The following is a 13,364-nucleotide window of genomic DNA, read 5'->3' as shown; positions in this document are numbered from 1 at the left end:
AGCAGCAGTGCTCTTAACTGCTGAGACATTTTTCAGCCCCTCAGAGTGTTTTATTTTAATTAGATGTTTTCATTATTAGATTCACCCAGAAAATTATATGTATATTTGTGGGTTTTTTTGGGGAGGGGTTTAGGATGGGTATAGGTGTGTGAATCGTGTGTGGAAGTCAAAGGACAACTCGTGGGGGTCAGTTTTCTCCTTTGACCAGGAATTGAACACAGGATGTCAGGCTTGGCAGCAAGCCCCTTTACCTGCCAAGCCATGTCACTGGCCCAGAAATTGGACATTCTTAAACTATTCAGCGTGATGATACCTAAATTGTGACATGATTACCACAGATAATTCACGTAACACAGCTACCACCTCGTTGTAATGACCTTTCTTTGTTTTGTTTTTAGGTAAAGTATCACTTCATAGCCCAGGCTTGCCTGGAACTCACTAGGTGTCACAGACCTGTCTTGGATTTGGGGTGAACTTGCTGCCTCAGCCACCTGAGTGCTGGTATTACGGGTGGAGTGACGGCCCCCTTTTGTTTCCAGTGTTTTTACAGATGTAGTACATCACTTGTTAAGTATGCTCGCCACGTTTGCATGGCAGAGAGTATTCATTCACAGAGCAATACTGATTGACTTAAGTTACAGTCGGATGATTTTCGTAACTGTGGACCTCTTGCCTGCCAATGCCAATGTTCTTTGCCAGTGATTTTTAAGATCATCTGTCAGTTCGTTGGCTATCCACTGTCAACTCCTTCCTTTTCACAGCTTCCGCTCTTTTTCTCTTGCCTACTCCTTCATCTTGGGGCTCCCTGGAGTTCTATCCATTGCCTGGTTTTCCTCTCTCTGGGTGGCTTCTGTAATTACCTTTATACCAAGGTTTCCCAAATCTATTTGTCCTTGAAAAGGCTAAAAAGCATAAGTGCTGTTATGTTCCCGAGCGGTCATAGCATAATGCATAATGGTGAAAGCCTCAGGCTCGGCAGGCAGCAAGACTGGGAAGAGTCCTAAGGAGATGTGTGGTCTCAGCCTAATTACACAATGTCCCTGCACTGCAGTCTTTTAATCCATAAACTGGGCATCACATACTACTGCCTACTCCTCTGAGAACTAAAGGATATGATGATATTTATAAAGGACTTTCATTTGCAAGGAAATGAGATGGGAGGTAAACAGCTTTCCCATAGAACTATGGTGGGCTTGAAACAAGTCTTTGCGTAAAAGCTATGGTGACTGAGAGGCATCAGAGCTTTTGCTATTATTCCACTCTGCCCCATCTTTTATCTTCACACAGTTAGTAGGAACTCCCAAAATAAAGACCATGTCGGAGTATTTAAATTACAGACTTCCCTAAGTGCTAGCATTTAAATGAAATGCAAATGGCTTTCTGAAAAGTTTTCTTAAAAAAAAGTAAAAACGACTGTTTGACATTCCCACAGTCACCAGTAAAACACTGAGCCATTAACAGAACCTAATAGACTCTTCAGTTGGGGACCACGATGCTCTTCACCATCAGTGTCACTGGCTTTGGGATTCCCTAAGAACCCAGGTCTTGGTGAATAGTGTGAAGAGTTTCCAGAAGTGTCTAAGGAAGGAAGCCCCCATCTGAGCTTCAGGGGATTGTGGCGAGAGGACAACATTCTTCCAGCTTTGCCTCCTGCCTATGGGAACATAGTGACGCCACACTCCAGAAGACCCTTTATCACCAACATGCCTTCCCTGCCACAGTGGACTAGGAGCCCAAAGGAGCTTTTCCTTCCTTAACTGCACTTTCGACCAGTGATGAAAATGGGAACTGTCAACGAACAGAATGCTTTGACAAAGAACAGAGAACTTGGCTTTTTAATACAAAAGTGAATTATGAAATAACTAATACAGTAAACAGGCTTTCCGCACAGACTTGTGTCCTCATTCTGCCAATCAAATGTTATATGTGCATATGCTATGTGTGTTTGGAGTTAGGATCCACACACACCCACCTGCTTCTGAACCTCGTTCTGCTTTGATAGGAGAGCTATGAGAAATACTTACCAAAGTGTTGATGCAGATAGAATTCAGAACACACGCTCCATTTCCATGCCGACACTCGTCAACATCTGTGCACACCTAGGCATGAAAGTTTGACGACATCTCAGACCCGAAGCTTAAACAGACGCAACTGAGTTTTCCCATCCTGCCACGTTTGGATGAAGACACGGAATTTCAGGTAGAATGTTAGCTGAAAATTATTTTAGCCCTCTAGGATTTGTGCATCTAATCTAGTTGCAGACGCTGATTGTCCTCACACAGTTAGAGCCATTCAGAGAAGATGACATGCATAACTTATGTGTTCCTATTCACATCAGGAAAGCCTTTCCTCTCCTCCCTGACTGATAGGTACCCAACACACTTCTGAGGGCTCCTCTTTCTTCAGTTCTGGAAAGTTCTTAGCTTCTAGTCCTTTGGACCCACCATCAGATCAATTGTTTCTTTTGGCCCCTGCCCTCTCTCTTGTTTTATGTATCTGCTAAATTCTGGAGGTGTCCTCAGGATCACCTCTCAGCTTCTTAGAGGGATCTAATCTGATTCACCCACTAACTGAGTTTTAAAAAACTGTTTTTAACCATATATTAATTACTCATAATAATGTGTCTCATTGTGACATTTTCATACATGTGTCGTCTATTGAGCTATTAAGTTCAGTGGTTATACTTTTAATTGGTAATGCTCTTTTCCCTTTCCTAAAAAAAAGATTTTTTAGTGAGCATTTTGTTTATTTCTTTTTAAATGTTTTTAACTTAAATAGAATGACATCACTTCCCCTTCCTTTCCTTCATCTAGCCCCTGTAAGGCACCCTTCCTTGAACTCTTCCCCTGCCCCTTACTCGCAAACTGATCGCCTCTTTTTCTTTGATTGTATGTGTTATATGCACATATGTGTGTGTGTATGCGTAAGTTACATAAATGACTCCTAAACCTGGTTCAGAGGACATTTGAGAAGAGGGAATGGAACTATGGTAAGAGCCAGAACACTAGGAAGTCCTCTGTGGAAACAGTTTCTCCTAGGAATGGCTGCATGGACAAGACCAAAGCTATAGCAGTGCCGATGTCTGTACTAACATGGAAGGAGGAAATTCCATGGGGTCCTCCCTTAGACCGAGAACTCCAGGCCACTGTTTGACTTCTAGAGAAGGTGAAATTCCATGGGGTCCTACCCCTAGACCGAGAACTCCAGGCCACTGTTTGACTTCTAGAGAAGGTGAAATTCCATGGGGTCCTACCCTAGACCGAGAACTCCAGGCCACTGCTGACTTCTAGAGAAGGTGAAATTCCATGGGGTCCTACCCTAGACCGAGAACTCCAGGCCACTGCTGACTTCTAGAGAAGGTGAAATTCCATGGGGTCCTACCCCTAGACCGAGAACTCCAGGCCACTGTTTGACTTCTAGAGAAGGTGAAATTCCATGGGGTCCTACCCCTAGACCGAGAACTCCAGGCCACTGTTTGACTTCTAGAGAAGGTGAAATTCCATGGGGTCCTACCCCTAGACCGAGAACTCCAGGCCACTGCTGACTTCTGGAGAAGGTGAATTAGCTTCTCCCAGGTATGAGCCCCATTATTGATTGTCCAGTGTAGACTGATCAGCCTTGAAACCACGTATACACACATTGATATTAGTTTTATTTGGATACTATTTTCTATTTTCTTCAAACGGTACCCTTTTTTTTCATCACAGCACGGATCCTTTATATTCATTTTATGTTTATCATGTTTCCACATCACAGTTTCTTCATAGCAGCCCCTATTTTGCCAGTGGGCAAAATTCCACTGGCCCTGATATTGGGCATCTGCACACTTTGGTGTGTCTTTGATTGGCCACAGCTCTGTGTTATTACTGCTTTAGGAAGATTTTATGCTAATAGCTATGTTTTATGCTAATAACAATGTTTTATGCCAATAGCTGTTTTACTGGTAGCACAGACTTGGAGTTTCTAACTGTAAATGGTGTAGAACTTGGTGCTGTACTTCATCTCAGGCAATTCTCCCTGTTATCAACCATGTCCCAAAGCTGGAGTCAAATTTCCTTGCTCCTTTGAGCTACTGATGTTTTTCTAGCTCTTCGTCACAGAGGGACATTCTTTAGGGATCCTAGCTTTACATAGGATAAATACATACAGACTAAATCTCCTAAACCTCACAACTGTTGTCCTCATGTCCATGAGCTGGTGAGTGTGGCACTAACGTTCCTTATAGCCCTAGAAACACCTTCTTTGATTGCTACTGAATTTGGCAATCCATTAAAACCTGTCATAAAATTTTAGCAGAGCGACTCCTTCATACACACACATAGTTAGGGTTAGGGATTCACATATATAGTCACATTCATGTATCTCCTGGGAAGTGTCCCTTACTAGCTTATATCAAGCATTTTATATGGAATTTTGTCTATTTTCCTTGGCTTAGTCTGAGAGATTTTGTTCTTAGAAGAGAGGCAAAACTTGGCTCATTATCCTTTTGGCTCCTTGTCATTCCTGTGTCCAGTTTGCTTTCTTTTTCTAGTCTGAAAAATGATGCCCTGCAGAACCCTTTGATAAGCAGCAAGGAAATAATGACCCCCTGCCCTTCATCAAAGCTAATCATTTCCCTAAGGTAGTAAAATATATTTATAGACCAACCATTTTTAAGGGCCAAAAACATCAAAAAGCATTTCACAGTCAGTCAGTTAAATAATGACCAGATAGAGTAGAACATTTGGAGATAAATGGAGACTGTCACAAAGTACTGAGGTGCTTTCCGGCAATTTATAGCTTATGTAAGAAAAAGGGTAGGCTTCCTCGGGGGATTATCTCGACTCTTCAAACCGTCTCATCTTAAAGCAGCTTCTGATTGGCAACAACGGCCCTGCAAAGTGATCTAATTTCGCCAAGCTTTTATTTGCCTCTCCAGTTCTCAGCTTATTCCGCAGGTCCAAAGGCTATCAACAAAGGAAGCTTGGAGTCATACTGCAATCTGCTATTCCACACTTACTGCTTTCCTAGCAATACTCTATTATCTCAAATTTAACAGCTTTGTCTTTCTAGACTTTAGGGGCATGTGTCCCCAGAAATGAGTCAGAAACCTTCCCTGTTGGCCAGCTGTATACCTGGATGTGCCACCAGGCCCTGCTCAAGGTGGGAAAGCGCTCTGCTGAGAAACGGGAACTGCCTGGAATGAGAGATGAATAAATCACCGTTTCTGCTCACCTGCTTGTTTGTCTTAGCAAAGTTGACCCCAACGCCCTGCACCATGGGCCCCGTGAAGCCTACTGGGCAGGCATCGCATCTGTAGCCTGGAGCCAAGTTCACACATCGCACACCTGGATAGCAGGGGTGGTATTTGCACTGGGGAAAGAAGACATTCAATCTTTAGTTCCGTGGGGAAAATAACTTGGGACTTTCCATAGTCTATTTGCAAATGCTTATTTATTCCTTTATATGCTGGGGGCAAAAAACCATGACAACTGGAAATTAAAATTTTCAATTTCGTAGTTACCTGTTGAATCCCTGATTCCCCCAGTGTGAGCTGTTCACTATGTTCACAGACAATGCTTTGTCAACATCAAAATAGTCTTTAAGCAGTCTGCCTCGAGGTGTCACAAGTCTCCAGCATTCCAACAATTCCCCGTGAAAGGCCTGTGTCCCTGCACCAGTTATCAGGGGACTTTCAAACGATGCCTAGCACACCTTGGACCCTTTCATGGAAAGACCTTGGGTGAACTGAGGCAGGGCAGGAGTTTCTACAGCTGGATAGCATCCTTTAGGGCGGGCCTGCCTCTCTGCCCTGTCCAGTCCAAAACCACTTAAAAGATGCAGCCCACAAGATGGGTTCTGATGACTTTTTTTAAACTGATGTAAAAAACATGAGCATTTCCTGCCCTTTCAAGAAGGAGGAAAATTCCAGCTCACAGATAAAAACCAGATACAGTTCTGTGGAACATGTGCAGTATTAGCCCCCCAACTCAGGAGTTCCTAGAGACCAGTCTAGCTTCACACTACTTGGGCAGGAGTGATCATCCGAGCCTGCAGGGCCCACATGAGAGGCGTCTCCCCTCAACTTCTCTGCCCAGCCGCCTTCTTGCTGGTGCAGGGAAAGGTACACTTTGGAAACTTTGCTACCAGCTACGGACACTGCTACATGAGCAGACTTGGGACTGAATGATGGTTGGTTTCTTTCTAAAGCTCTGCCTGTACCACCTGCATGGTGACATTCTCTCTGCTCTTTTATTTTACGAAACACAAAGAAAGCTACCACAACTTCTGGGACAAGGACCCTTATACCGGCCCTTATTCTCCTCAGGAGCAAATTTTTTAATAGAGATTGCTTCAGAGAAATAAGAAATACAGATGTTGGAGCGGGAAGTAGAAACTACAGCAATGCAGCAAAGTGGTCAACTAAACAAGCTTGGAACACAGCGAAAAGTGACGACCATGGCCACAACTGTGTGCTGTGATAGCACTCATTGTATCTCGGGACCCCAAGCATCCACAAGGAAGCAGTTCTTTGGAGCCAGAGGACAACTCCGGTGGCCTCTAATCCACAGTATAGCTTCTTGTTCCAGAGCGGCAAGGAAGAGCCGTGGAGAGCCCCACTCTGTCAGCTGAGCATACCTCATCCACATCAGAGCAGGTGATTCCGTTCCCTGTGTAGCCATCCGGGCAGGGTCCACACTGGAAGCCATCCCTGGTGTCGGTGCATCGGACGCCTCGGAAGCAGGGGCTGGAGTCACACCGGCGCGTTGGGCGAGTTGGGGGTGCTGGAGGCGCTATGGGCACCAGTGTGTTTGGGGTTGGGGACTGAAAGCTGAGGGGACCTAGAAAACAAGACCAGTTCAATCCACAGGTTTATTAATTCACGTGGACCATGTAGGACACAAAATGAAATTTGGCTTCCTCACGAACGTCCCCCTGCTTCGCACCAATTCTTGTGCAGAACCACCGGAAGCCGCAATTGTGGGGCTTCACTTTAGATCCCTGGTTAGTCTGGACAGCCCCACCCAAATGAGCCGGTCACCACAAAAGCACTTACCACAAGCCTGGCATTCAGCAATAGTGTTTCGCAAAAATGATGTTTCCTTGACCTTTAGAAACAGAAGGAAAAGATTGCAAAGGCATACTTGATATACACCAAAAACAAGAGCATCCTTCTATGACTGTCCAAGAAAGGTTTCCACAGCACTCAAGGAGCTTGTGATAGCTCCCCTTCCCCCTCAGCCATAGAGGCTCACCGCACGCATGACCCCTCACTTGGGCTCATGGGCTGTGTGGAGCTATGTGAGGCCAGGCTCTAGCTAAGTCCCTTCCTGCCTGTGTGGGACTGCCCATTCCACCCGACGGCACAAAAAGTCGCTGGCATAGTGCTTGACTAGTGATGGCCTCTGTTTCTCACCTGCTGCCTTAGAAGATCCTTCACTTCTGCAAGGAGTTGGTTTAATTGTGTCATTTGACCCAAGAACTGTCGATTGAAGTCTCCTGCAGGAACAGCCAAAGGTAAGGACCATTCAGCCAGTGTCCCTTGGTTCTGCAGGACTAGGGATCAAAGGTCTGGTGCTTGCCTGGCGCATGCTCTGCAAGCACTCACTCTACACTAAGTTAATTCCCCAGTCCATGGCTTTTCTGAGACAGGGTCTTACTGTACAAGCCAGGCTGGTATCAAACTGGCAATCCTCCTGCCTCAGGCTCCTGAGTGCTGGGGAATATAGGCATACCCTGGCTGATGACATTTCTAAGTGATTCAAAATTAAACGACTCCCTAAACAATCACTGTTATTAGATTATTAAACACTTACGTATCTGAATTCAATTTAGGGTAATGTAATTCATTTAACAAAATAATGCAACTGACACTGCTGGTTGGTCGGCCCAAATTTGTAAGTTATGAAAAATAAAAAGGCACCGAAAAGATTCCTTGACCTGCACTTTGTTCAAGAGCTTGATTTGCACAGCTGCATCCTCCGGGGCCGCTGTGCTGCAGGCACATATCTGGGTTAGAAGACCCGGCCCCTCTAGGGGCCTTGACACGTGTCTGTGTTGATGAGCATGCTCACACTGCCAGGAGCCCACACCTGTGTTTGTGGCCGCCAGTGGCTCACTCTGCTGCAGGAAACAGTCTTGTAGGCTGGCCACCTGGAACAGCGAGCCTCGCACCACCAGCTTCAGCTCTTCCAAGAAGTCCTAGGAGGAAGAGGAGGAGGAGGGGGAGGAAGAAGAAACCAATGGCATGCATACCACAGGTCACCGCCACTGTTCAAAATCCAGTGTGCCTGCAGAACCACACTTTGCATAACAGAGTAGCCCCGTGTGTTTGGACACACAGTTTCTGTAGGCGCACATTTTTCCTTAAGCCCGTGTGCCCCACCTTTTGGACGGAAGCAAACGTGAAAGTTTGCCTGTTGCCTAGGGAAACACTGGCATTCTGAAAGGGTGTTTTCCATCACAGTAAACATGCTATTCTGTGGCAGGAACCTCTCAAGGACTGTCTGGAATTTACTATAGAGTTTAGATTATGATAAAATAACAATTCAGCTTAAAGCAGTGTTGTTAGGGTGTCTTGGCTCCACGTTGTCACAACAAGCTTTTGACTTTTCTTGGGCTACAGGAAGAGTAATGTTATATTCTGTGATGATCAGGTTCTCGTCACCATATTGTCACATTCCTTTTTCTGTCTCTCCTTGTTGGTCCCAAAGTCCATCTCCTGACTCTTTCCCCTTGTACTTAGTGGTAGGATGGGATTATGACAGAAAGTCCTTGCTAGCTGCTAACGTGACGTGATAATCGTTATATTGGAAATTACGCATTTGCAGAGGATTTCTGGTTTTAAATTTTGTTAAGATTTATTCAGTTCCGTGACAACTATTGAATTGGATATCAGACTGAGTGGGAGGTAGGACTCTGATTTCTATGGTGTTCTAAATGTCTGTAACAAGTCAATTTGTTGATTAACTGAATATTATGTAGCCATGAAGATCAAGGCTCTAAGGGTCCAGGGATAGTCGAAGGCCAAACTCTTGAGAAAATCCTGAGTATAGTTTGTAATGGCCTGTGGTGCCTGAATCCTGACTTTCAGCAACTAATTTGCTTATGGACACTAATTTCTAAAATGATCAGTGGCAGAACTTTTTTATTGTCACTCACTCTTGGGTGATTTGGGGGCCTTAGAAATGAAGTCAAACATATCTTTCTAGTCATTAGTTGCCTTTCCTATGTGAATTAAACATTTTCTTTCTAAGTTCCTAAAAATCAAAACAAAACCCAAATACCCTGTAGATTTCAACACTTTTGGGAATTTCTGCTTAATAATGTTCCCCAACACGCATGGACAGAGTTCCAGGGTCAGTTTTAGGGTTTTCCACATCACCATCTAAAATGTTAGCACAGTCCTACTAGCAACAGAAACCACGTTTACTTCCTGCCTCTTTGTAGGGTGGGCATAGACGGCTTGTGACTAAAGCACATGCAATGAAATAACCAAATAGAAATGTCAAAGGAGGATGGAGTCTCAGGAGGCCACAATTTCTATACCAGGTTCAGTGGTAGGACAATTAGAAACATGGCACAAAACCGAAGACAGAGTTGATGGGATCTCTGAGACTTCATTGAACAGAGCCATCATTAAGGTCATCTTTGTTAGCAAATGGTTTGCCAATATCTGTGGGAAAACGATGTTGATTCTTTGTGCTTGGCTGTTCTCAACCATTCTTTGTTACTTGCAAATAATAACTTCAAAAAAACCGAATGAAAATACATGATCCTATTAGACAAAGATAATAATACTTAATGTTAGCTACTCCTTAAAAACTTTACAATAGTTTGAAAAGTCAACTCTAAAGAACCTATTTATTTCATCAGAAACAGAAGTTCTCAATTTTGAATTCCTGTTAAACATGAGTTTTAAAAAATATTGCCATCTAGGCAACAGAGCTTCAGATTCTGATTATCCATCTTGGGGGAAGGGGCTGTCTAGCCAAAGCTATACAGTTCCCCAAGTGACACAGCACTGGACCAACAATGATGAGCTGACCCATTTTCCTTACCATAGGCCTCAGCACCTGGGCCCCGGAAGCCCACTTTCCACCTTGGAGAACTGTTTGCATGTTCCTACCTGTGGCTTCCTCTGGAATGTCCTCAACTCAATGGACCCCGGGTTCTGGGTGAGGCCGGAGAATGCTCTGGGGAGGCTGTGTGCGGAATCCACCTGGGCACAGTCCACGTACAGCTCTATGGACCCAGACCCTCTCTGCAAATTGCTCAGTCTCAGGAGAACCCTGTGGCGCCTCCCATCAGCCAGCTGCAAGTTGTTGAAAACCACCAAATGGATCTTCCCATCATTCTTCAGGTAACGGAGGATGGCTGGGACAAAAACAGGACAAGGACGTGGTGAGAGGAAGGGAGGAGTTCTGCGTCAAGTCACCTCCGGGTCACAGGGTGGGCCCCTGGGAAGAATGTAGGTGGCAGTCACAGAAATTGATTCACGACCTTTTGTGTGCCAGGTACTGTCCTTGGCACGATGCAGTACCTTTCTCCTGGGGACGTTATGTGAGGACGGAGAAACATAAGGATGCTAGCAATTCCAAAAACAAACTCTACAACTTCAATGACTAGACAGAGCCTTCCCCCATCAGAGTCAGATAAAATTCACGAACATTCCTGAAAGCGTGCATCCTTTAACTCACCAAGCACTAGCACCACTGAGCACTTCAGGACAGTGAGCACCGCTCTCAGTTGCTTTAATTTCGTCGGGCAACTCTATGAAACTAGAGCAAGCACTGGGGCAGCAAGCAAAGCTTAGACAAGTGAAGGAGCTGGCGCAGGTCACGGTAAGTGGCAGCTCATGACCAGGGCTTTGTAAGCATATTTCACATCCCATCTTAGACCCAGCCTCAGCAGCTCATCCCTAACCGGCTAGAAAACAGAGACTACGGCCATAGCCTTATTTTCTGTTCTCCCAAATGCAAAGCTATCTGTCTTGCTATGCACTAACTCAAGACCCAGGGAATTAAAATTTTCTGGCTTTGAACTTTGCTTTTCTATTCCTCTGTTGTCCTGAATATGTTAGGACTTGAGCTAAAATCTGGTCCTGAAAGCCAGTCTTTTGTGAGAGGAACTTGCTGGCTGAATTCTGCTAGAAAGGCCAAAATGATTTGTTTCCAAGGTCTTGACAAACCTGCCAAGACACTTTCAGGTGTGAACAAGCACATACACATGCACATGCGCATGCACGCGCGCGCGCACACACACACACACACACATGCAGGCACGCACACACACACCAAAATGCAATACATTTATATTAAAAATGGAAACTGGAAGCTAGCAAACACATTAAGTCTCTGTTGCTGGTGATTTGTGTGATTTGTGGAGAGTAACCTGAAGCGTCTTTCAGGCAGCCTGAAAATGCCAACTTAGAGCTGTCACGCAGGCCAGCTAGCCAACAAACTATTATGTTGCAATGTTGCCAAAGAAAGTGATCTATTTTTAAGGTTTTGGCCACATTACACTTTGTAGGTTCAACTTCTTACCTCCTCCCAACTCTGCTAGCTTTGCTTTTCCATTTGACAACCATGTGGAGAGAGACACAGAGCTGGCATCATGCTCTGTGACATACAGATGTCGTGGTGGGGTGGGTGGGGGTCTGACAGAACTTTTCTTAGGTCTGTGTGGTCATCAGTGTGTGCTTCCTGTCGGAGAAGAACTTGTAAGGTCTGGGACCTTCTCTGATAGTACAGCGCTAAGTTTCCTGAAGTATTGATAAGACTTAGTAAGAATAACAAACAGTATGAAAAGACATAAGATGATGACTGCCCATGAGGAGAATCCCCCCTTCCCTCTACCATCTCTCTCCTTCATCCCGAGTTTGGAGACTATAGGTGTTGAGTCACTTTTGAAAAAAGAATGGCGATTGACTTCTAAACTTGGATGCAACAGAATCTTTACCTTTTTATTTACTATTAACCGAATCACAAATTGATTTAAAATAATGGCTCCATCGCTGGGATTTGGAGACATATGCAAAACGAGGAGAGGAAGAAATTAGGAGCAAACACAAGCACCACTGAATTTTTTTAAAAACTTCAATTACTTCACTACTTAGACCAGTTTGCAAATACCTGACGTTTTACAAGCCAATAAAAATACCATTTGTCTATTAAACTTGAATTAGGTCATACATACTTGGTCACACACACCGCTAGCCAGCACGCCTTCATTCTAGTAAGAGCCACTGCTTCTCCTTATATTCATGGTTTAAGAAGACAGACGTGCATTTAAGACAGAGTCGCAACACATACTCTTGATTTTTCTTCCCCACACTAAGGTTTCTGTGGATTTCAAAGGAAACGCCGTTTAGGCACAAGGCCACTTTTAACAGACCTCTGCAGAGCACGTGGGTCAGGGTTCATTTTCACAACTGAACAGCTGAGACGAGTTTTATAAACATCACCCGGTGGGGTAAATGCCGTGAATAGGACCTTTCAGAGAACAATTAAATGACTTCACTTAAAGCGTCTCACATTAATAAAAGCCGACAGAGTGGCAGGTCCGGGTCCTGGCCCTCAGTAATCCCTGCCTGTGTGCTCAGACCCTCCTGAAAGGGTGCTGTATTTCTGCCTTGTGTTTGTGCCTATGCAACCGTCTCCCAAGTGACACATTGCCTCAAGGGCCTAGGACTTGTGATGAAGGGGGAGAGGACAGTGTGTGTGTGTGTGTGTGTGTGTGTGTGTGTGTGTGTTGAAACTTTCATTGTGTGTTAGAAAAATTATCAAGGGCCTTGACATTTACTCTTCTTCATCCTTGATCCAATAATTCTCGTTTCTCTTATGGCTTTCGCCTTTCATTTTTCTCTTCTATGGCATTTTCCTTGCTTCACTATCTCCATACTTTCATATCATATTCTCTGAGTCCATAGCCCACTCCAAGAAGGCAGTCAGGGGCCTGCTGGGAAAGTCGACTTGTCCTCAGCAGTCACAGAGACACTCAAAGAGATCATGAGTTTTGTTCCTGGAGAACCTGCAACCTCTGGGTGGTGCCTCCTGGCCTCCCGAGAGGCAGAGAACACACAAAGCTCCCTCTTTTCGGGGCTCCCAGCATCCGGAAGCCAGCCCTGACCCTGGAACACCACTCCTCTGCCAGGTCCTCACTCCGGGGAAAGCTCCCGGGTATAGTTCTGTTTCTCCAGCTGCAGTTCCGTTCATTCCCAGGCTCAGCGAACCAGCTTGGTGCTCTGTTGATCTGATGCAAAGAACACAGCCAGGCTGGCCTGGAAGGATGCGGACATATGCCCCTGTGGCAAGTGGCCTCTGCCTCTATGCGTTGTTTTTCTGAGTTCCTCCCTTAGACCCCTGGCTCAGCCTTTCATCAGT

At 45.0% G+C, this 13,364-nt stretch overlaps 1 protein-coding gene across 1 annotated transcript in view; it reads right to left on the bottom strand.

Moving 5' to 3' along the window:
* Positions 1–13,364, bottom strand: part of Thbs4 (thrombospondin 4) — a 44,572-nt gene that overhangs the window by 18,024 nt on the left and 13,184 nt on the right. Inside the window, exons 3-9 of the mRNA XM_040729030.1 lie at positions 10,109–10,356; positions 8,073–8,181; positions 7,397–7,479; positions 7,037–7,088; positions 6,619–6,821; positions 5,215–5,352; positions 2,025–2,099 (exon numbers count right to left, since the gene is read on the bottom strand). Coding sequence (XP_040584964.1) covers positions 2,025–2,099; positions 5,215–5,352; positions 6,619–6,821; positions 7,037–7,088; positions 7,397–7,479; positions 8,073–8,181; positions 10,109–10,356 — 908 coding nt within the window. The remainder of the gene's footprint in view (positions 1–2,024; positions 2,100–5,214; positions 5,353–6,618; positions 6,822–7,036; positions 7,089–7,396; positions 7,480–8,072; positions 8,182–10,108; positions 10,357–13,364) is intronic.

The sequence above is a fragment of the Mesocricetus auratus genome, unplaced genomic scaffold (genome assembly GCF_017639785.1).
Source record: "Mesocricetus auratus isolate SY011 unplaced genomic scaffold, BCM_Maur_2.0 Super-Scaffold_100020, whole genome shotgun sequence".
NCBI classification, from domain to species: domain Eukaryota; kingdom Metazoa; phylum Chordata; class Mammalia; order Rodentia; family Cricetidae; genus Mesocricetus; species Mesocricetus auratus.
The sequence above is the reverse complement of the archived record's forward strand: the minus strand, read 5'-3'. Positions and strand labels throughout refer to the sequence as shown.